Source organism: Hypomesus transpacificus, chromosome 17 (assembly GCF_021917145.1).
Source record: "Hypomesus transpacificus isolate Combined female chromosome 17, fHypTra1, whole genome shotgun sequence".
Taxonomy (NCBI): domain Eukaryota; kingdom Metazoa; phylum Chordata; class Actinopteri; order Osmeriformes; family Osmeridae; genus Hypomesus; species Hypomesus transpacificus.
Window position 1 is genome coordinate 8,307,744 of NC_061076.1, and position 23,883 is coordinate 8,331,626.

Sequence of the window (23,883 nt, forward strand, 5' to 3'; positions counted from 1 at the left end):
TTTCATGAAAATTGTGTCCAGTAGATATTCTTTTTCTAGCTCCATTAGGACGGGCCCCGTAACCTCCTCTTCATCCATTTTCTGAATGTATTTGTCTTTTATTCCAATAGATTTCAACCAGGAGCTAACATGCGACTCCATGTGCTACATGGTAACTCGGTGCAATCTGTAAAACAGAAATCCCAGATAGTGAGAGGAGGGCAGAGATGATCGTGGACTGTGAAGGAACATGTGGTAATGGTAGTGGTGTTTCTTTTCTTTTTTTGCAACTGTCAACTTATCATTCTAGAATGTGTAGCAGCCTACAATTATTAACACGATTGAGTTACACCCATTTGAACCAAGAGACACAGAATTTGAACCACTTCAAAAGGGAAGGTGTTACTGAAGCAAGATAAATAGCTGCAAGGAGCAATTGGGATTCCGCTTGAAGTTAATTAAGGGACTGTGGGACCATTGTTAGCACATGGTCACTTCATCATGAATGAATTAATAATTGTTTTCATTTAATGAGACCAGGGGCACAGGCCCTTATTCATATCCCTTTTTTTCTTCCAAGCGTGCTGTGCATAACGCACTACTCAGCTAAATAAACTCCCCTTGCTTAACCCACTATACAACAGTTCAGGGACACAAGTTTGATATTAGCTTTGGCAGGGACATCAATCGTTAATGCGAGTGCACACATTTATTTTGCATTCATTTGAGCGCAAATACAGTTTTTTTTGCTTCATGTAATATTGTTTTAATGTTTTTGTCAAAATAAGATGATCGGTAGGCCTATAATTTATAAACTTTCTCAAGTTTTGTAATGTTTTCTTAACCTACCTCAATTCTGACTTGTGTGCATGCCGCAGTGGCTATTTGGCAAGCTCAGAAAAGCGCGCAGACATGGAATTCTGCGTAAATCGGTTTGTGTTTTCGATTAAACTGCTTTAATTTTACAAGCGTTGATTGGGATACTGCGTACATTTTTTCCGGGTTTATCAATCTAAATGAATGCACTGATTAATAAAGTAAATTGTTAAACCTCAAACTTTAGATTTCACAGGGGTACAGCAGAAATATACTGGGGCACGTGCCCCAGTAAAAAGGGTCTAACGACGCCCCTGAATGAGACCTTTCTGTCCAAAGTATATGTACAACTTACAGTATTGTATTTGGACTCAATGTCAGAATATGACATATTTGTCAATATGTCATATTGAAACATCATGTCTGATTAATTTCTGTAAGATATACTGCAGTGAATTCTAAACTGTAGTGAGGTGCCATTCTTGTTTTGTAAAGCGATTTTACAAAAGACAACATTGTGTAATGCTACCATTTGCTATAAATTTTTAGGTCAATACGGTGACAGTGTGCTTGTTGGGTAACAACTTTTGCGCTATCGAAGACAAATTAGTTGATTTGAGACATAGGCCTATGAAGTGTTTTGGTAATTTTTGTGCATTTTGGATGGGAAAATAACTGCTGTGCCAATCTGAGAGTTGGTTTGGAGACAAGCATGAAGGAGTTTCCAAATGTAGCATAAGTATTGAAAAGAATAAAGAAAATAGGTCGTGATTGTAAAAAACCTGGGCAAAGTACTGAGTAGGCACCAAGCAGCATTTGTATGATGTCATTATGTAAATGTCTCACAAAGTATTTTTGAACTACACACAGGTATTTTGATACAAAACATGTAGCCAAGTTTCATCAACTCTATCAAATGCTAATGACAAAATTCTATTTTGTATTTGAAATAGCTTACATATTATAAGTAGATTTTTTTTTTACCCGAAACAACCAAAAACAAGCTGTTAGTACGGTGGCCCTGAAGTGCAAATGACACCCCCTAATTTGAGTACATCCCCCAAATGAAAATACTCCCCCCCAATACGAGTCAACTCCCCCCAAATCGGATGACTTGTTCACCTCCCCCCAAAAATGAAAATACTCCCCCCCAATACGAGTCAACTCCCCCCAAATCGGATGACTTGTTCACCTCCCCCCAATACAAAAACGCGCTCCCCCCCCCCCCAATACGAGTCAACTCCCCCCAAATCGGATGACTTGTTCACCTCCCCCCAATACAAAAACGCGCTCTCCCAAATGGAAAACGACATTACATTAACTCAAAAACACATTACATTAACTCTGAACGGAAAGGGTAGGTACTACACTTTAGCGCTGATTGGATACAGTAGGCTAACTAACAAGAAATAAGAAATTGATCGACAGAAGTACAAAATGCAATAGCCTGGCAGAGTTACCTGCACCAGAACATTTGTTTGGCTATCGAAGAATGTAGCAAATAGTAGGCTTCTTAGGCAAAAGTATTTCGAGTTAAATGTAAAAATCGATATCCAAACAACTATCCTGGTCCATGTTACTCTGTCATTGTGGCATTTCATTCTTCTGTGGTGGACTATTAGTTTTTTCTTCTGAAAAGTCCTGATTCCTTCAACTGCGTTTTTAGCGTGCGCATAGGCTACTTATAGCCTATTGTGAAACGTTAACAGCAGATCTAAGATTATTTCATAGGAATGACCCTGATTAAAATAAAGAGTAGTGTAATGACTCTGAATTGTAAACATTAATTTTTCCTCTTTCCTTCAAATCAAAACGATTAATTTCATGATAATGACAGAGTTACGTGGACTAGTTGTTTGGCTATCGATGTTTACGTTTAACACTGCAATTTATGCTTTTGCATACATAGCCTATGCTACATGCTTTGATAGCCAAACAAATGTTCTGGTGCACGTAACTCTGTCAGGCTATTGCATTTTGTACTTCTGTCAATCAATTTCTTATTTCTTGTCAGTTAGCCTACTGCATCCAATCAGCGCTAAAGTGTAGTACCTACCCTTTCCGTTCAGAGTTAATGTAATGTGTTTTTGAGTTAATGTAATGTCGTTTTCCATTTGGGGGAGCGCGTTTTTGTATTGGGGGGAGGTGAACAAGTCGTCCGATTTGGGGGGAGTTGACTCGTATTGGGGGGGGGGAGCGCGTTTTTGTATTGGGGGGAGGTGAACAAGTCATCCGATTTGGGGGGAGTTGACTCGTATTGGGGGGGAGTATTTTCATTTTTGGGGGGAGGTGAACAAGTCATCCGATTTGGGGGGAGTTGACTCGTATTGGGGGGGAGTATTTTCATTTGGGGGATGTACTCATATTAGGGGGTGTCATTTGCACTTCAGGGCCACCGTATGTTAGACTTAAATGTGTGTTTGAGTTACTAAAGTGACAAAACAATATTAAGGCTCTATTTTGAGTTTGTCAACACAGATTGCAAAATGGAAAAGCCAATGGGCAGCAGGTACACAGACCCTTAAACTTCAAAAAGTTAGATTGACCTTAATCAGGTGGTAGGGAGTCAGGTGGCTGAGCGGTGAGGGAATTGGGCTAGTAATCTGAAGGTCGTCAGTTCGATTCCTGGCCACACTAAATTACGTTGTGTCCTTGGGCAAGGCACTTCACTCTACTTGCCTCGGGGGGAATGTCCCTGTACTTACTGTAAGTCGCTCTGGATAAGAGCGTCTGCTAAATATGTAAATCCTGCAAATTATAATAATTTATAATAATATTCTGTGTCTGTAAGAATGTACCCATGTTTGTCAGATTTCTTGGTGTATACTTATTGCCAAGAGACAGAGAGACAATGCAAATATGGTAAATATGGTTTATGCTTTCTCATAAACCAACGTCACATGCCAATGGTGGAAAAATATGTGTCCTGCTAGCTTAATCCACCTACTCTCATCTACTCAGAAGTACCTTTACAATGCACTTCCCCTCTTGTCCCACATAACTTACAAATATTCTAAAAGTAAAATTTACATTTGCTATAACCCTGGACAATGCTTTTCATAGTAAAAAATTAAAGCTTAGAGCTGCCTCAGCACTGGAGAGACTACAGAGAAAGAAATATCATCCTCAATCATTAATCTCAAAGCAATTGGAATGGCCCTAATCATCCTATCAAAATTATTTCTCACAAAACTCACTATACAGTAACAAATGTCCCTTATCATCCAAGAAATTAGCAACCGCCCAAATCCCTTTGTATTTCCATTCCTCGAAATACACAGACTTTCTACCAAACTTGATATATCAGTTTTTTTGATGTGAGGTGTGAAGTTATGTTTGAACAGTAGTTTCCAATAAAGCAGCACTTGCTAATGGAAGGCTGAAGGTAACGCGGGACACTCAAAGTCACAATGTATAAAAAAGTGTATTCCCCCCAGTTTGATTGCTTTGGGGACAATAAACCAGAAAGAGTCACTCATCATTATCACGCTTGCAGCTTGTCCAGAATGCGACTGCTAGAATGTTGACTGGTACCAGGAGGAGGGACCATATCTCCCTTCACTGGCCTCTCTCACTGGTTACCAGTCAAATACAGAATTGATTTTAAGTTGTTGTTACTTGTTTTCAAAGCTTTACATTGATTGGCTCCATTGTATATTTCAGATTTGCTTATGTTGTATCACACTTCCAGGCCCCTTAGATCATCGAACCAGTTCCTTTTAGCCATTCCACCACAGAGACGGATGAAAACAAAAATGATCGTGCCTTTTCAGTTGTGGCCCCTGCCTTAGTCTGTGGAATAAACTACCCATCTTTATCAGGTCATCCCCCATCACCGAAACATTTAAGTCTCGTCTTAAAACATATTTTTATTCTTTGGCTTTCGAGTCAGTTATAGTCACTCGTGCTTAATTGTTTTGTTTGTCTGTGGTTTCTATTTATTGTTGTTTGCCTTATTTGATAACTTTGTATAGCACTTTGGTCGGCGTTGGCTGTTTTTAAATGTGCTTTATAAATAAACTGACTTGACTTGAATCTAAAACGTTTATGCATAATTTAACTGTCAAGTTGCTATTCATGTAACTTGAAATATGTTACCTCTTGAGTTTATCATAAATGTGCATCTAACGAATGATTCAATAAACCTTGGGAGGATATCTCTTTAAACTTTACAAGCTTTTGGTGTAGACTGTTGACAGTTACGCCTTTGAAGTTGTCTTCCTGTGCTGGAAGGTGGGGACAATATATGTACTGTAGTCCAGAGCGGTGTGGTTGTCTGCACCACCTCAAAGACTCAGCTCAGTAGGAAGTGGAAATAGAATAGCTCGAACGGACATGAGGGTTAGCTGTCTGAAATGGATACTTATTCTCACATACATCAATTTTGGTAAGAAATAATTTTGACTGTTCCAATGTATCCTGGTTATATTTAATATATATATTTTGACAATTGTGTATAAAAAAATAAGATTCCATTGAGCCAAACAAGAACTATCAATCAAAGATTGGTCAATACAAATATTCTAATTTGTATTTGATTTGTAGCTGTGTAGGCCTCCTTGGTCATTGTGAATTAGAAAAGTCAATTACATCTGTATTCCCAATTTGTAACTTGGTTCTGCTGTAAATATAAATTGGAACATGTAAGCTGCACAGTTAACTGCCTTGATTTGAGATGATTTTAGACTCTTTTTAGAGTTTCTCCCTAAAAAGAGTGCACCCCTAAAAATAATAATAATAGCAATTTTATTTTTATTATTTTTATTATTATGAATTATTATTATGTTACGCCTCCCGATGGCCGAGGGCAAATACAACGTGCATGCACGTAGCAATTATCTTAAATAAGTTTTAGTGCTCTAACATATTAAAACAATGTTTATTTATTGTTGGCACGTCATTATTGTTTTATTTGATGCTGGTAGTTCATGAAAGGGACTTTCTTAGTTTTTCCATTCATTCAATATTTTACATAATATTAAATACATTTATTAATTGTTATCCAGCGAAATTAGTGATTTATTAGCAAGGGGGTTTAACACTTTTGCTAGGAACTGTATCGATGTCACATTCTCATTGGCGGCTGAGCCTCCCCAAAGGTCTGATACTCGAATCGCCCCTGATTCGACATACTACTTATTTGGTCAGTGTTTTGCCAAAAATACTGTATTTTTTAATGTAAATATAAAGACTTGTTCTTCACTCTGCCCAGCCAATCCTGAGATGGTCTTCCTCAGGAGGACTAATGGACAGTCAGTGCAGCTGTCCTGCGTCCCTGACCCTGAGCAGGCAGGACTGGCTCCGTCAGGTGTCATCCTGAGCGCCGAGACCTGCCAGGTCCAGAAAGACCTGCTGTCCACGGTTGACGACAGTGCTCTCAGGATCAGCTCTGCCTACCAAAGTCGTCTGAAAGTCGCTGGGGGAATGGACTCTTCACAGCTCAACATTACCATATCTCACCTGCAGCACTCAGATACAGGTCTCTATGTCTGTGAGTTCACCTACGCAGTCAACAAAAACCCAGACCACCAATCCTTCTCCAAAAACATTTTCCTGTTCATCGAAGTGAAAGGTATGAAAAAATGCATCGAGCAAGATATTGCGTGCTAGCAATTAACTATATGCTTTCTCCTAGTCTAGCATCTACCGCAGTTTGTGATACGGCCTATCTTTTTAAAGTTGTATGTGTATGTATGTGTTGTGTGCAGAGTGCTCCAGCTACGTTCCTCTACTCTACATCATATCAGCAGCAGTGGGACTGCTTCTCTTCAACCTCACCTGGCTGTGTGCTGTCGAGTGTGTGAGTAGAGCTGAATTTGCCTCAGCGTAACAAGCAGAGATTCACACATCGTTGGAACAAACAGGATGTGGGCCCTGTAAATAACCAAAGACTCAAATGTTTTGGGGGGACTTATAATAGAATATGGATTCTGGAGAAATGATGTCAGGGTGTAAAAAGGACTTGTGCCTATATGATAATATGACATATTGGTATTTCAGATCAAGATGAGAACCCAACAGAAAACACAGGGCCTTCTTCCGATCTATGAGGAAATGAAGTGTGGGAGGCAGCAGAACGGAAGCCCCCAGAATATCCATCCGGGCCCAGCAAAACCAGAGGAAACAGATCCCCCTGAGTATACCCATGTCAGGCATGCACAGAACCACTATGCATGCCCCAGGCCAACAAGGATGGTGAAGACTTAGAGAAATAACCACCCATAAAAACTCTGCAGAACACTTTTGTAACAGCCAAGAAAAAACTGCAATTTTATTAATTGTTTGAAAGAAGCTCCATGTCATGAAAACTAGTTTTTTTCTGGTGCATGTCATTTAACGATCACATTCTATGAGGAGAAAGAGATATACAGAGAAAAATAAAACATTACAAGCCACTGACTTTTCATTAAATCTCAGTACAGACATTTTCCTTAATATTTCAAAACAAAAAAGGCAAAAAGCAGCCCTAACCCCCCCACCCCCCAATCCCAACAGAACTAGACAACGACAAAAAATCAACACATAGATGCCCTCAGGGGCAACGGGCTAAAATCCCACAGTGCTAAAGAGTGAGACGCTCATTGGTTTAGGAATACACAGCATGACGATGTAGCGCTAGGGCAATCTGAATGAGGGGGGAGGAAGTAGGATGTGGGGGGTATTGGTGGTGTAGGGGACACTCAGCATGTGAGCCCCAGCCAGACTCCCCCCCAAAACAAACGAAAAAACAAACATTTAATCCAAATAAACCCTGCAAATAGATGAGCCACACTGATGTAGGCAACCCCCCTCCCCCCCAACACTTGTGCATAGATCATGATCCTTTAGAACCAGCTCGTTTTCAAAACGTTATCCAAATGAATGCAGAAAACGTTTGTTTTGTAATACCCGAGAGAATTACAGAGAGGAAAGAAAGAGTAATGCACAACGTTCCTGATTCATTCAGGACGGGACCTCATTTAAGAAAATAAAATAAAGATTCCAACATACAGCATTTGCATGTTCTTCACGGTCTTCCTTAACAATCAAAATCATTTACCATTTTTGTTTTTAATGTAAAGCAATTATTATATATATATTTATATAAAGCACTCCATTTTCATGTAAAGTCCATTATTTGGTTAATATGTAACTGCTACGGATTATTTTACAAAGGTATTTTTTTTCTTCTGAAATCCATAACTTTCAGTGCTTAGAATGGTCTCTCCCCCCCCCCCCCCCCCCCCCCCGACAACTTTTTTTCTCATAAAACGTACATTAAAATGGCGTGGAGTTGGTACTCTGGAACCCTGGCCTTCCTGAGACAAGATCCACTTTTTCGTGTGTGCAAGATAGTGAGCAATTATGTCTTCTTTTACAAAGGAAAAATTTAAACATAAAAACATACAGGCTTCAGATAATCTATGAAATCAACATCGACATTGAACAAATAAGTCATCAATCAAATATAACATGACAACACTGTTCGGTCCCAGAGTTCTGAAAGTAGCACAATAATCTTCATTCTGTAAAGTGTTTTGTTATTCTTTTCAATGGAAGCATTTTGTCCTTTTGTTTTTCAAACATTCCCATAGTAAATTCCTTTTCGAACTCCAGAAAAAAGTGTTTGTAAACTGTTGGTGGCCTGGCAGGAAACAAACAACAAACATGAGAAAACCGAAATGAAACTTGAACAAAAGCTAACGAACCAAAAAGGTAGGCACCTCTGAAGTGAGCCTTGTAACCAACTCATGTCCTTCAGACTCTCCACTGCTCCAACTCTGGAGAGCTACAAGTCTCTTTACACCAATCTATGGCCACAGGTCTGGAAAAATACTTTTTTTTAAGCTTTTTAATGTACTTTTAGTTTTTTTGTTTTTTTTTGCTTTTCTATACATTTTCTGTTTATAATCTGAAAATGGTGCAATACTCAATCATAATCCATGGTTTTTCTTGGATTATTCCACAATGAAAGCCACTATAAGGTAGATAAACATATTACAGATTAAAACACACTTATTTTTAGTCCTTGAGTAAACATGTACACATGAACTGTCCCCATCACCCCTCAGTACTCTTGTCTCACCTAGTTCCATCAGCTGGATGAGGGGGGAGGCTGACACTCAGTGCAACGCTAGAGACTAACAACAAGAAACATCAGAATATACTTTTGACAAGCATAAAAAAGAAGAAGAAAGGACATCAACAGAAAACTAATATACTGAATTGAAGTCAAATGAGAAATACAGCAGAATCTCTATTCCGCAGTAAATCACAAGCTCACAACTGTTTAACCCTCGCATTTATACTCTCAATCAGACATTCATCCATCCACGCAACACAATACACGCAACCTTGTGCAAACACTCAAAATACAACAGATGCCATTTTTCTTGTTTTTCTTTTTAACACACCAATCTGTTTTCAACAATGCTCATATCTCAAATTTAGTTTACTCTGCACAGATGTTATCAAAAATCTCTGAAGTGTATGAATGAGACAAAACCATTAAAAAAGTGTTCACATTACATTATTGGCGCTTCCTTTGATTCAAGTATTCGTGTTTTTTTATTTTGTATTACTCTGATATGTTTATGATCTTCAATCTTCTGGGAAATACGCAGAGAAGGATGCACAGAGGAAGGCTGAAAGTAGGGGCAGGGAGAGATTGGGCTTAGGATAAGTGGAGAGAGAAACCTAGCCATATACACATATAAACACACATTATGTATTTTAGAGTATATACCTGTATATGAACTAGCATGTGCATATTCAACCCAGGCCCTTAAGAAAGATGATTTTGTCTCTCGACTCTTTAGGGATACCTGCCCCTAAGCCTCCCTCTGTTGTTCCATGATTGAGAAGCATACTTTGCTAGAACTCCAGTAGCATTTGAGCCCATGCACTTTAAAAAGGGAGAGCCTATGATTTACAATACTAGACACTAGCGGTGGGGGTGGGGTGGCCTCTCAGTGCTGGTGCTGCGCGAATCCTGGGGCGCCTCTGAGAGTTCACCCACCCCAGCCCCACCTCTCCACCCACCTGCTCCCGTCTCCCGTGGACAACCAGTGTGGAGTAAAAAATGCAGGTTTTCAGAAACAGGCAATTAGTGATTGTTGCTAATGTCAAGTGAGTCCAAAATGACTCTGGAAGAGGACCTTCCCCCTTTTAAGACTTGCGTACCAGACTGAGATGGTGTCGCCGGCCCTGCTGATGCGATGGGCCCACCTGAACCCTGACCTGGTTCTGTGGAAATGTTCTGGTCCGTGGTGCCCCCTTCAGATTGGAGCTCAGAAAGGAAATCAACACGGTGGATCCAGCAACCCCCGATGGCAGCCCACAGAGCCCCAGTTAAGTGCGTGTGTTTGAGGGAGGGGGGGGGGGGAGGGGGGCTGTTTGAGTGCAGGGCACCAGCTCTGCTTTGAGGGGGGCACAGCTGAAATGATCTGAACAATTCTTCTGAAGAGGATACTTTTTTTGTTGGTTTTCTTTTGGTACATAAACAAGACGTACGCAACGTAACCCTTCATCATCAGTGAACAAAGACTGGGACCGTCCCCTCGTCTCGCATACTATTCTCTCAGTGGACTTGTCCCTATAGTATAATCTTTGATAATTTGGACAAAGGGACTTCCTCAATGGGAATCCAAGTCCGCAAAACATCCGAGTGGGACACTAAGGGTAAGGGTAGTGGTCGGTATTTGTAGTCCAATTGGCACAGTGCTTGCTCACTTACACCTTAAGTCGGTAGTGTTACCTAGAAGCTCCTCAGGCTGCTAGCGCTAACTGTTCTGAACACCAAGGAGACAGCGTACACACACACGCCCTAAGCTCACAGGAAGGCGACAGCTGACGCTCTTCACCCACCGGTTTAAAGGACATCAGAGACCATCAGCTCAGGATGTTGGTTATGAAAGGAGCTGCCAAGTGCTGACTGCTTGGCTAATCGCCAGAGGCCTGGATGGCTGGCTAGGTAGGTAGGGGGGTAGACAGTCAGCATAATGTGTGAGTGTGTGTAGTTGATAGAAGGATGGATCTGAAGACACACCTCCTTGACTTTGCATAGAATCGGCAGGCTGCGTCGGTGTGTGTAGTTGGTACAGAATAAAGTGGTGATGTGGAGAGAGAGCCCACGGTACGAGAGACGGGGGGATACCCCATCGAAGGGTAGAGAGCAGGCTGAGAGAGGATGAGGCAGCAGGGGCAATAGCAGGAGCCTTCCCTCAACTGATGGTTTACCTGCATATCTCCAACCTCCTCCAGGGTCTAAAGTACAACGGCCTCGACCGCTCCAGCCCGCGAGAGGCTCTCCGTAGAAGTTGCTGAGGTGAGCCTCCACCTGGGAGAGGCCAGGAAGAGAAAGGGGCAGGAGGGCGGATAAACACTGCATTTAAACAGCGCCATCAACAGCCATACATCCTTATCATCATTGTCACCATAAAACATGAACACATCATCAAAGATAACAGCGAGGTTAACAACGAAAGGAAAACACTGGCGATTCCATAAAGGAAAAAACAAACAAACAAACAAGAACAACCAAATCAAACCTCTCCCTCTGGATAAAGTGATCCTTGCATGGGAGATAGAAAAGGGGGAGAGTGTGGAGTGGAGGTTGCTGATGACAGAGGCTGGCGCAGTAGTAGTAATAGTAGAAGTTGGTAACAGGAGTGGACCAGTTGTGATGGAGCTGCTCTTGGCCAGGAGGCCCAGGAAGGGCACAGGGCAGGGGGGAGCCAGTCTGAGCTTGTCCCCAGGGAGGTAGAGGGTGGGGTGGGGGTGAGAGCTGCTGCAGAGCCCTGGCTGGGGGGCTCCGGGAGCTGGGCAGCAGGCAGGCACTCAATGGCCACACTCATACGGGTTGGCAGGGCCTCCGAAAGAGAAGAGCGTAAGAGAGAGAGAGAGAGAGACATGGCAATTCTCCCTGGTGATCGTGAAGGCTTCAAGCCTAATCTCCAGATACCAAGGCTAAAGTATTTCAGAGTAATGTAACAGTGATATTTACTTTGATATAGTTGAGAGGACAAAGAGATAAGAAGAGTTCTTGCTCCAAAATCCTCCACTCAGGTAAAGTCTGTTCTGACATTGTCTTTTTCCCTTCACTTTGCTACCATTTTGTATCCTACCAGGTCCCACATTCTGAGGGAAGGATATATATATATATATATATATATATATATATATAAACAAAAAAAGGATTATTGTTTTCACATCCAAATGTACACTTCACACACAAGAGCACGGAGAAGCCATGTTAGATTGCTTTTGTCTTTGTTTTCAGAGTCGCTTCTCCACTCTTCTGATTGGTTGGCATTGAAGGAGGAGCTGGGGAGGCTCCTGCTAAGTGCTTTGAGAAACCACCTATTTAGAAACCAGGCAAATCTTTGTTCCATACATTTTTGTACCAAATACAACCACAAAAAAAAAAAAAGCCTCAGTCTTCTCTGTAGTAAGGAACACCTCATATTTTGGTATGCCCCTCCCCTTGCCACTGGCGTGTGTGGGTGTGTACATGCACAAGTGTGTGGGGACAGGAAGCGTCGGAAGTGCTTGGTGCGCCTCCTTGTGTACCAGACTGAAGAGCGTTCTAGTTCAGCTACAGCTCCCCAGATCACACACACTCGCAGGGTGCGGGGGGGGGTCGTAGAGTCCAGGAGTGTGACCAGATATCCAGTTCTTGAAGTATGTCGTTCCACGCGGTCGCTTCCCTCTGAAAGGATAGGATGGGGAGAGCGCGATAGGAACCTGTAGTTTTACCGGCCTTGGTTACATGGACGGTAGGTAGGGGTCTGTGGCCTATATTGCACGTCACTTGAAATGGTGTGGGTTTCCTGTCAGATACCAGTGGACCACATATGACTGAGGTCATCCACAGAGTCAGAAAATTTGCCAGGCTTCCGGACTGAAACCAGACGGGAAGTCGTCCTTGAAGAACACGTCGAGGTGCACCCCCCCCCCCCCCCCCACCCAAAAAAGGATGCGTTTCAGTTTAGTAGAAGCAGTGGTTAGTTAAACCTTTCCTACGCACCCTCCCCCACAGAAAAGATTGACACATTTGAGAAACAAGGTTCTCTCAGCGTAACTTTGCAATGACCAAAATACAACACATGACAAAATGGCTTGAATGAACAAGGCAGAACAGAGTTGCATCAATCCCTTTAAGAGTTGCAGGTGTGGGGGGTGGGGCATGCTTAGCGACAGGGGGCTCGAGCTGCCAGCGGTACCGCCCCCGCCCAGCCACGTCCACACCCCCCCCCCATCCTCTGATTCGCTGGCTCAGAAATGAGTGTGCAGTTTCTCAGTACATTTTCTTCAGTATGTACGGAGTGACGGGAGGTTAAGGCTAGTATTAGTGCTGAGAACACAAACGTGAAGTCCTGACCGCTAGGACGTTCTAGAACCCTCCGACAGGGCTTGCTTTGGGAATGATGCCTTTCCTCTGAGGTGTCCGGTGACTGCCTCCGGGGGCAGCAGAGAGAGGAGTGAGGGTGAGAGTTTTGAGGATGGCAGCTCGTTTGTGTGTCAATTCGACTAGGATACACGTCTGACATGAAATCTTTTTTTATTCGATTTTTATTTTGAAGTATGTAAGAAAGAAAAAAGTTATCTTTCCTTTGTTGAGTCAAAGACCTCCTCTCCTGCTTCTCCAAAAGTAAAGTTGAGCACTGTAACCAAGTCTCTTGCCGACGAAGGACAAAAAAAATTATGAGAAAAAAAAAAAGATTACAAATAACAAAACGACACATGATGTTTCAGGAGGAGTGGAGGAGCGTCAGCAGCGTAGACACTGAGTTTGGCCTCAGCCTCTCCTTCACTAGTCCACCCACACTGATTATCACCACAATGATTTGCAAATTCTTTGCTCCTGTGTGTGTGTTTGGCCTGGGCTCCATGTCTCTACATGGACTCCCCGCTCAGCAGATCCCCAGGCAGCAGCGTGTTAATGGGGGTGGGGCTCCCCATGACCCGCCCCTCCTCCCCGCTGGGAGGCCCCCATAGGCTGGAGTACTGCGGCACGCCGCCCCATAGGAGTTCTCCGCCAGTCTTGGGTCCGCCTCCTCCGAGGCCGCTGTTCCAGTGGCCAATGGGGTGTTGGGCTCCGTGGCCGTTCCCGCCCATCCGCGTCTGATTGGTGCCTGGGTTGGCCTGCCAGCTGGTGGTCGCCCCGAGAGACTGGCCCTGTGCAAAGAAGCGATTCACTTCCTCCTCCCCAGCAAATTCAGCCAGGATGGTGGTGTTCCCCAGCACACACCTGGAGAGACGTAGGGAGGGAGAGAACGGAGAGTGAAAAGTGACACACTGGTTTATGATGGTGGTAAAGCAAAGTTGAACTCGGATACTTGGGAACCTGGAATTCTAAGAGTGTGCGTGTGCGAGAGTGTGCCTTACATGTGCAGGGACTTCTGGGCTTTGGCGGCCTCGTCCTTGGAGCTGTAGCGCACCAAGGCGTTGCCCTGGGTCAGGTTGAGGTGGAATGTGATGAGGGGGCCGTGCTGCATGCACAGCGTCCGCAAGGTGGAGCCGTCAATCTGGAGAGCACACACACACACACACGTACCCACACACACACGCGCGCCCACACGCATACACACACACAGTGTTACAAGGGAGTGAAAAGGCTTAGAAATACATGTCTATGAATGGGGTGAGTGCATGGGGTTGACAGCTGGTACCTGTGGAGTGAGGTTTCTCAGAACCAGCCAGCTACTGGTCCTGGTGGAGCTGTCTGTACTCCATGTGGTACCTGCTGAGAGAGAGGAGGGCAGGAGGGAGAGAAAGAGAGGGGGAGAGAGAGGGATGGGGGGGGAGGAGGGAGAGAGAGAAGAGAGGCAGCCGAAGGGAAAGACAGACACAGATGGAAACAAAACAGAAAGGCAGCGAGTGAGTTCACCACTTGGCTGTACCAGATGCACACTGTGCAGGCAGACCACAGTCAGTCGAGGTGTGTCCGCCCACGGCACAGTGGTGTTATTTGGGCCTGGTCGACCCCGTTTGCTTTCCCCAGAGGAGTGCCTCGTCAGAGCCCCGTGAAAGGGCTGACAGCTTCGTAATAGACAGGACGCCCACACACCTAGCTGCACCTCAGCAGCCTGACCATTCTTTCAAAACTCCAACTGTCAGGACCGTTCAACCTTGAACATGGAAACTAGCAAGACGTTGTTTGTGTGTGTGTGTGTGTGTGCGCGCGCGCTCGGTGTCCGGGCTGAGGGGTACCTGAGGTGTAGGAGCTGCTCCAGCCCTGGGCCAGGCCCAGGGAGTTGCCCCCCCAGGTGGAGGAGGGGGGCTTGGTGTTGGTGAGGCCCGGCGGGGGCCTGGAGGGGGCCGTGGTGTTGCGGGGCCCCTGGGGCACCTTCCACAGCTCGTGGGACAGGGAGGCCTGGCTGTGGGAGATGGGGCCTGGGGACCAGGTGGACTTCATGTCCGACAGTTTACCTGAGAGGCAGGGGGAGAGTGAGAGAGCGAGAATGCGTATGTGAGAGAGGTGTATAAACAGTGGAAATGGGAGGTAAAGTTAGTTTACGTATGGTTTTATTACATTTGCACACTTATTCATGAGAATGTATAAAGGAGCTGGATTCAAACACATCTTTAACAGAGGGTCTGTCCATGCTAAACATATGGTTTACAGGGAGACTGAACACTACAGGGACACACCACACAGGAGATCATTCCCCAAAACACACCATAACACACTGTAGCCAGGCAAGTTATTACAGAACACGTCTGCCTTTCCTGGGTTTAACAAAACACAGCCGTGACTCTCACACACACATTCACCAGTGTGGTGGTGGTGTTTTAAATAAGTGTGTGTGTATGTGAAAGATAAAGACACACACACACGTTTTTAAAACACCACCACAGGGTCAGTGAAGGAGAGTTACAGCTCAGTCCATGCCTTGGTCACAGCCTGATGACCTTCTGGGAACACTCATCCATCTGCCCCCAGCCCTCTGCAATGTTCCCATGCTACACACAAACATGGGGGGGTGGGGGGGCACTACTACACACTGCGTAGAGTTGGAGTGGATGGGGGGGAGGGGGCACACTAAACCAGATGCAGGGTAAGGATGAGAGAGGGGGCGGGGGTGTCTGTGTGTACCTGGGTCGTCCGTTTCCGGGGACGACAGAGAGAATGAGCTAGAGTAGGCACTGACGGGCCAATCAGGGGCTGGAGGCAAAGCCTCGTTCTGAGATGAGGTGGGGGAGGAGCCTATGGCGGTCCGGCAAAATGAAGAACAAAATAAAGAAAAACAAACAAAAGAAAAAACAGAGCAAAGAAAGAGTTTGGAGGGAAAGGAGAAAAAGGAAAGAAAATGAAGTGAAGTAAAATAATCCCTAAAAGTGATGGCGTACTGCTAGTTTCAAAGTAAGGGTTGGGTAGAAGTGTGGCAGAGTTATACGCACACGGGTATGAGAAATAAAAAAATTGAGCAAAAGTAAAGGGAAAAGAAGCCTCTTTGGATAAAAGATTGTATAAAAAGGGTGAAAGACTGAACACTATCCACCACCACCACCACCATTCTATAACAGCAAGGAATGCACTGTCTGTGTTAGACATGATCCCCTCCCTCCCCTCCCTCACCTCCACTGCGGTCCCGGAGCAGGTAGCGGTTGACGTCCTGGATGTTGGTGTTGATGGTGGGCCCGCTGGGCACGCTGCCCGGGGTCATGTTGGGGTCGTTCTCCGGGTCGATGTTCTGCAGGCCCTTCCAGGGCACTCCGGGACAGAACTCTGAAACACAGCACGAGCCACGGGTTTCACAGAGGAACTGGACTACACTGCCTGAATACGGACACCATCATCCACCCCAAGGTCAGGCTCATCCCGTCTTGACAGCGCCAGACCCAAGCTACTGACCTGGAGGCCAGGTGATGTTGGTGCCGTTGGCCATCTTGTCATTGGAGGTCTTGCCCTGGCCCCAGCTGTCCGGGGGCACCAGGGGGCTGGTGGGGGAGTCCGAGCTGGGCATCATATTGTAGGGGCTGTATGAGTCATCCAGGGGGGGCTTGCCTGGGGGGCAAAGATTGGCACCTAATGCACATGCACACAGACATAAATCCTTGAAAACAGTCGGACGGGATGTAATCGTACAACATAGATATGCCACGCCTGACAAAGATCGTACAACGTGGTCTCAACAAATCCCGCCTAGCTTGACCTATGTTTTCACAACCTATTTGGCTATCGTTCCCTGGAGTATGTGAGTGTTCCCCATGGTGGCTCACCATGCTTCACCAGGTTGGACTCCAGGGGGGAGGAGCTTCCCGAGAGACTCTCCATGGAGTTGGGGTGTGTCCACTGGGAGAGGCGGGACTGGGGCTGGGGGGGCTCTTTCATAGACAGACCCCCCACCTCCATGCAGTTTACATTCATGTTAGGATTCAGTCCAGCTGTGGGTGGGATGGAGAGGGCCATTAATCATCAAGGTCATCTAGAGGTTATAAATCCCCCCCAAAAAGCAGGAAAGAATATATCATTGGACGTTGTTTGAATAATAACATACTTATCAGACATTAGCCCTACGGCTACACTTAGCTCTTTAGGGAGTCAGGTGGCTGAGCGGTTAGGGAATCGGGCTAGTAATCAGAAGGTTGCTGGTTCGATGTCCCTGTACTTACTGTAAGTCGCTCTGGATAAGAGCGTCTGCTAAATGACTAAATGTAATGTAAAAGTGAGATGCTGTGCGAGGCGGAGCGACTGAAGCACTCACAGAGAGGGTAAGGGCTGTAAGAGTTTGGAGAAGACTGCGGCTCTTTGGTCTGCAGGTCGGGTAGGCCCGGAGCCTGGGGGTGTCCCGGGAAGGAGTCCAGGGCTGATTTGCCGGCGCTATGGCCGGCGTGCAGGCTGGAGTGGGAGGGGGGCAGCTGCTGCTGCTTCATCAGCAGGGCCTGGGCCAGCTGGCGCTGGTGCTGTTGGATCTGCTGCTGCATGTTATTGATTGTACGTGCAACCTGGAAGGCACAAGCACACACACAGAACAAGGTTATCTTCGAGCCATACCAAGGGAGATGTTCTATCAGACTGTATTTCGATGAAGCAGGAGGAGGAAGTGAGTTAGAGAGGAGGCTGCAGGGGAAGGACACTGACTTGCTGCTCTTGTTGTCGGATGGGGCCGGAAACATTGCGCTGGGCCTGCAACATCTGCTGCTGAATTTGTAAACGCTGGTAAGCCTGGGGGGGAACAAGAACACACACATCCCTGTACATAACCGCACGCATGTGTGTTGCTGAGGTGAATACGCAGTACAGAGGAGTGTATGGCGTGAGAAGTGTGTGTGTGTGTGGTAGAGAGAATGGAACTCACCAGTTGCAGCTGGTAGAGTTGGTTCAGAAGAGTCATGTGTTGAGGGTTTATTGGTGAGGTCAAAAGTGCAGGATTCAGACCAATGTTTTTTGCGGCAAACTGCAAGAGCTGTGCTTGAACCTGAGGAAGGGAGGACACAAAAACAAATGTAGAAAATCGTGCATGGCCCTGTGTCTGTACGTGGGCTAGTGTGTGTGTGCACGCACGTACCTGAGGGGAGATAAACTGAGGCACTTGAGCGCGTAGACTAGGCTGGGAGGAGCTGAGAGGTGGCACTGACGGCTGGGGAGCAAGCGGCTGCTGCTGCTGCATGGCCCGGGCTTGTGCTGCTCCACTACTGCCAAACATTCCACTCTGCATCTGGGGGCAGCCGCAACACAAGACACGTCAAAGTCTCGACAGCCATTTCTGTGTCTCAGTTGATCTGCCTTTTGTGGTGAGTTTAACGTTTGAGAGTAGTCTTGTGAGTATGTGGTTATTAGGGACTGGCAACTACCTTGTCCAGGAAGGGGCTGCGGTCTGAGGAGGGGGGGGGGGGGGCGGCAGGCCATGGGCTTGTTGATGAGGCCGTTGTTGTAGTCGGACATGCCTCCCATCCCCCCGCGCTTGTCCAGCTCGGTCTTCTTCTCCAGCAGGGCGCTCATGGCCTGGTCCAGGTTCATGTTGTTGCTCTTCAGAGCCTCCTCCGCTGGGTCTCTCTGCAGGTAGGAACACGCACACACACACACGCAGCCACACACACACCCACGGCCACAAACGCACACACCCACAAACAAAACAGTGTCAGTGTCACACCCACAACTCACACAGACGCACTCCGACTAGCTCTGAGGCAGGTCGCGTCCTGGTCTGGTGTGGTGCTTAGATGGACACTCACAGGGAAGCCCATGTCAGTCAGCTGCTTGGTCAGGCGGCTCATGATCCAGGCGTCCTCCTGCTTGCTCGGGACCTTTCCCTGGGACACAGAGACATGTTCACGGCCCACTGCTTGTCGAGAGACACGTGCTAGGTACTTGAGTGAACGGCGTGATTCGAGCCGGAGGCGAGTCCTATAGTTAAACCATAGTGGGTCGTTACAAAACCCAGACCGTGTTGTGTGTGTTAGCGGTGGAGCGGTACCTTGGGAGGGCCCTTCTTGGGTCCGTTGCCCCAGGAGTTGCTGCTCTCCTGGGAGGCGGTGCTGTTCCACATGTCCCCTTCGTCAGTGTCCCACTGGCCCCCTGACATCCCCATCTCTTCCCCTCCGCCACCCCAGCCGTCTTGCATAGATTTGGGGGCTGTGGAACAAGATGTATGCGGGACACCTTCATGGAATGTTCTGGAATACTCTGTCCTTAATTCGAAATATTTTCCTGATGACAGTGTGTGAAGTTTGGCATTGTACACAAACGCTCAAACGAATTAGGAGACTTCCAAGGTAATCTAGCAGCAGACGTTCTAGCAGACTAAATGCAGTGTGGTCTGCCTGCCACCAGGAGTCAGTGTGACAGCATGCACAGTCAACGCGCCAGCCTTGCCTTGTCCTTGACTCACAACTGCATCAAACTTCAATAGTGGGCAAACAAACAAATATCTGAGAATGTACCCAGAGTGATCAGGATTTAGGCATCGGGACTGATCTGATTTCTGGCAAGTGTCATATGTTGTGGTGTTCTGACCTGGTTTGCAGGGTGCAGGTCCGAGAGGAGGGTTGCCCCTGCCATAGGTGTCGGGGCTGTTGTCCCCCCAGCCCCCGTGGCTGCCGGTGGGCTTGCCCCAGGCAGACGTCCCGTTGTCCAGGCTGACCGGGGGTCCCGCTGGCTCCCCCCAGGAGGGCTCGGCTTTGGAGTGGGGTGGCTCTCCCCAGCCTAGGAGACAAGACGTGAACTTCACTGACGTGTCGAAAACCCAAACCACCACAAACCAGTGCATGCGATGGTCGCTCCTACAGAAGCAGGCATAGGCTTCGTATGTCTCAGTGTAGGAGACAGAGGAGGGGACGGCCTGGGCCTCGTCTGCACCAGCTGACTTGGGAGAGTGCCCTGTCTGTCTGTGCCTGGGACAACCCCATGAGACGGAGCCGAAACCCAATTGAATTAGGCACATGTTAAAAATGAACTGAACAAAAATGGACTTAAAACTGCATTTTATTACTTCCAGACTCGGTCGGTCTACATGTGAAAATGTAACTGATGTAGTCCAAATGTGCAGCAATTGCCAGAAGCTCGAGGCGAAAAAGTAAGAATTTGTGGAAGTACTAAGCCTGTGTGTAATGCCACATCCCAAACAGTAGGGTGTGTGTGTGTGCCCAGTCTGAGCTACCCCCCTCCTCCTCCCGTCTCAAACTACTGACAGATGGCAGCTCCACTATAATCACACACTTCCTCGCCCGTCTCAAATGTTTGCTGTGAATCGCTATTTTCACAAGCCCGTTTGTAAACAGCATTCTTGGGCTTCCTCCGCTGGCCACGTGAGGTGGCCAGGGTTACGCACCCCCCAGGCTGCTGTTGTGAAAATGGAGATGGATCGAGAAGGAGGAGGAGCCAGCAAAACACTGATTTGTTTATTCAATTACATGCAAATCCATGGGGCACACAAGGTCAAGAGCTTGCCTTTGCAGGGGTTTGGTAGCAATGAGCTTAACAATGTTTGTGAACTCCGGAAAACCAGCTCAATCATTAAGCAATCCCAGTCACACAAACTATTTTCTGTTGCATCCCGTGTGAATCCACTAAAATAACCATGTCTTTCACCTTGAAAAGTCAATTTTATACAGCATCTAAAGATTGTAAACCTAAAGACTGCTAGAAAGAGAAGTAAAAATTTGGATATGACAGAAAAACCTGACTTGCATATTATTTAGTCTATCGCTGGGTTAAGTGATGATGGAAGGGTATTCTTTCTCCTTGCCAGAACCACAATGACAGAGAATTTCCTACCTGGAGCCATGAGGGGAGGTCTGCTGTGTGGAGGTCCAGCCAGGTGAGGTCCAGCCAGGTGAGGTCCAGCCAGGTGGGGTCCAGCCAGGTGGGGTCCTGCTGTGTCCATGGGGCCGCTGTTGCTTCCGGGGTTCTGAGGGTTGTGGCCGTGGCTCTGCAGGGGTGGTGGTGGACCGTGGTAGGGGTGAGCGTGATGGTGGTTGTTGCTGTTGTTGACAGGCCCTGGGGGCTTGCTGCTTCCTCCACCACCAGGGGGCGCTTTGCCCTGGGCTGTCCCAGGGTTGTTCTTGTCCCACAGGTTGACTGCCTTGTTGTATGCGGTAGGGTCGCCCCAGGCTGAGGTACCGTCGTCGATTTCCATCTTGCGTCGAATCGAAGGTGGGGAAGGCTCCTCCCAGCCAGTGGGCTCTCCTCCTCCTGAAGGGTCCGGCTTGCCGCCGCCCCCCCAACCGGAGGCTCCGCCCTGCTTCACTGAGCCAGTGCCCCCCCATGAGCCCATGCTCCCCCCTCCTCCACTATTGCCATTGGGCCCCTCCTGGGGCTTGCCCGCCCATCCCTGGGCAGGGCCACTTGGGCGCTGGGCCACTGTTTCTCCCCAGCCCCCTCCTCCTCCACCCCCACCACTACCACCTGCTCCAGGTCCAGGACCAGGTCCAGGACCAGGTCCAGGACCAGGTCCAGGACCAGGTCCAGGACCAGGTCCAGGACCAGGTCCAGGACCAGCCACCCCTGGGCCAGGCTTACCCCAGCCTCGAGGGCTTTCCTTCCAGCCTCCTGCCTCTCCCTCCCAGGGTGGGTTTGAGGGGGCGTTCTTCTTCCCATCTCCAGGTTCTCCCCAGTCTCCTCCATTGTTGTTACCACCTCCTCCAGGACCATTGCCCCATCCTTGGGATGGCTTGGCCTGGTCTCCCCATCCCTGGGGCTTACTGGCCTTGCTGTGAGGCTCGTCCCAGCTGGGGGACTTCTCCTCTCCCCAGGACTGGACTCCACTTTTGGGAATGTTGGTACCATGGCCCCCTGGTGGAGGGTTACCCCAGCCCCCAGGGCCATTGTTGGAGGGCTTCTTGATGCTGGGGGGCTCTCCCCAGCCAGAGTTGGCTGGGTTGGTGGTAGGCATGCTGCCACCCCACCCTTGGGCACCCTGAGGACCAGGCCCCTCACTCTTGCCACCCCCGTTCAGCCCTGGGAGGGGGCCCGAGGTTGGGAGGCCCTTGGGTGTCCGTGGGGGTGTTGGGGCCTGAACCCCAAGAGTCGGCCCCCGCGTCATTCTTGCTTTTGAGGCGAGCGGCCTCCTCCATGTCCCAGGTGGTGTGCTGGCGGACAGGGGTCTGGCCCCAGCCTGTGTTGCACAGCACCCGGGGGTCCAGGTCAGGGGTGGGCAGCAGCGGGGCTGGCTCATCCCTGGTGGGGCGGTCGCGATGGCGTGAGTGTCCTTCGGCACCATCGCTGCTGCTGCCCTCACTGGCACCAGCGTTGCTCGGTGCTCGGTTCCAGGAGCTCGTCTGCTGGTCCTGGGGAGGGGAGCCTGGGGCCTCCCAGCCTGGGGCCTCGCCTGATGGCCGCTTGCCCCACTCTCCACTGGCCTGGGTCCCCCAGCCTCCGGAGCTCCCTCCTCCGCTGCCCCAGCCGGACCCAGAGTCCCAGCCCGAGGCCTCCTTGGCAGAGGCAGGCTTGGGGTCTTCGTTGCTGCCCCACACAGAGCTGCCCTCTTCTCCGTTGACCTGGGGAGCTCCGGGCGGGGGCATGCCCATGTGGGCCCCCCCCCAGCTGGACAGACTGTGGATGGGGCTAGGCGGCTCTTGCTTGCTAGTGTGATTTGGTCCGTCAGTGTTAAGGTTCGGAGGTTCGGAGCTGAAAGACACATTTGTGGAAGGGGAGGAAAGAAGCTCCTTGGGGTCGGAGGGCATCATGCCCCCCCAGGCGCTGCCACTTCCTGTCAGGTTGCTGTTGGCGCCGCCCACGGTTCCAGCATTGCCGTTTCCCTGGGCGGATGGGGCGCCGGGCGGGTTACAGAGACTGGGTGGGGGTTGAGGAGGGGAGTTGGCTCCCCCCGAGCTGCCTCCCCCAGCGCCGCCCCCATCATGCCCCAGCACAGGCCAGGCCGAGGGGTTGGCGTTCGGGTTCAGGTTCAAGTTAAAGTTGCTGGCGGACGAGGAGCCGGAGCCCCAGCCCCGGCTTCCTCCCATTGGCCCGTCGCTCTTGCCGTCCCCGCCCCCCACTGAGGACTGAGGAGAGCAGTGGGAGGGTACGGGCCCGGATCCCCAGCCACGATTGGCTGCGGCCTGGCTGGATACCACGGCGGCCCCGGTGTGATTGGCTAGGCCAGGCGCAGAGCTGGCTTTGCTGCTGGGGTGGTTGGCAGGGAAGTGGCCAGTCTGGCCGTTAGCCCCCGTGGCCATACTCAAACTTCTGCTGCTACTGCTGGCCGGTCCACCTACGTCAGCGTCCACCCCACATCCTCCTGGGAGGGTGTGGCGGCTCTGGCTCTCGCTGCGGCAGATAGAGGGCCACGCCTCTGTGTCGTTTTCGGTGATGATTAGTTGATCCCAGCTGCTGTGATTGGTGGAAGCTGTGCTGCTAGCGGCACTCCGATTGGTTGACGGCTTTCCCCAGTGGGGGTTCTCATACTGGGTTCCCAAGCCACTCTGTGGGGGCGGTTCTGCAAAACATGGAAGGCAATAGGGGGAGAGATGGTCACAAACATATACAGCGCTGAAGACAGGATTCCATGGTAACCATTAGGGCATCTCCATATAAGAATCGGGAATGCGACTTTACGAAGTAACCATGATTGTGAATATCAAATGCAAGAACACGACCGTCAATTCTCAGACCATAAACACTTTTTTAGATGCGAGAGAACACTGGTATGAACGCGACAAATA

General features: G+C 48.4%; 2 protein-coding genes across 2 annotated transcripts in view; one reads left to right on the forward strand and one right to left on the reverse strand.

The window, feature by feature from the left end:
• The first annotated feature begins 5,063 nt into the window (after positions 1 to 5,063).
• Positions 5,064 to 7,511, forward strand: LOC124480075. The gene is made up of 4 exons (XM_047039142.1): positions 5,064 to 5,182; positions 6,008 to 6,367; positions 6,504 to 6,595; positions 6,796 to 7,511. The coding sequence occupies exons 1-4, from the start codon at positions 5,131 to 5,133 to the stop codon at positions 7,000 to 7,002; spliced, it is 711 nt and encodes a 236-aa protein (XP_046895098.1). The 5' UTR covers positions 5,064 to 5,130; the 3' UTR covers positions 7,003 to 7,511.
• A 3,266-nt stretch (positions 7,512 to 10,777) lies between these two features.
• LOC124480076 (trinucleotide repeat-containing gene 6C protein-like) overlaps positions 10,778 to 23,883 on the reverse strand; it is a 28,815-nt gene continuing 15,709 nt past the window's right edge. Inside the window, 20 exon segments of the mRNA XM_047039143.1 lie at positions 10,778 to 14,026; positions 14,164 to 14,303; positions 14,448 to 14,521; positions 14,989 to 15,207; positions 15,875 to 15,985; positions 16,358 to 16,507; positions 16,634 to 16,807; positions 17,002 to 17,166; positions 17,487 to 17,727; positions 17,864 to 17,947; positions 18,081 to 18,200; positions 18,291 to 18,440; positions 18,574 to 18,610; positions 18,612 to 18,778; positions 18,958 to 19,035; positions 19,200 to 19,357; positions 19,739 to 19,927; positions 20,999 to 21,604; positions 21,707 to 22,172; positions 22,174 to 23,657. Coding sequence (XP_046895099.1) covers positions 13,672 to 14,026; positions 14,164 to 14,303; positions 14,448 to 14,521; positions 14,989 to 15,207; positions 15,875 to 15,985; positions 16,358 to 16,507; positions 16,634 to 16,807; positions 17,002 to 17,166; positions 17,487 to 17,727; positions 17,864 to 17,947; positions 18,081 to 18,200; positions 18,291 to 18,440; positions 18,574 to 18,610; positions 18,612 to 18,778; positions 18,958 to 19,035; positions 19,200 to 19,357; positions 19,739 to 19,927; positions 20,999 to 21,604; positions 21,707 to 22,172; positions 22,174 to 23,657 — 5,168 coding nt within the window. The 3' untranslated portion in view covers positions 10,778 to 13,671.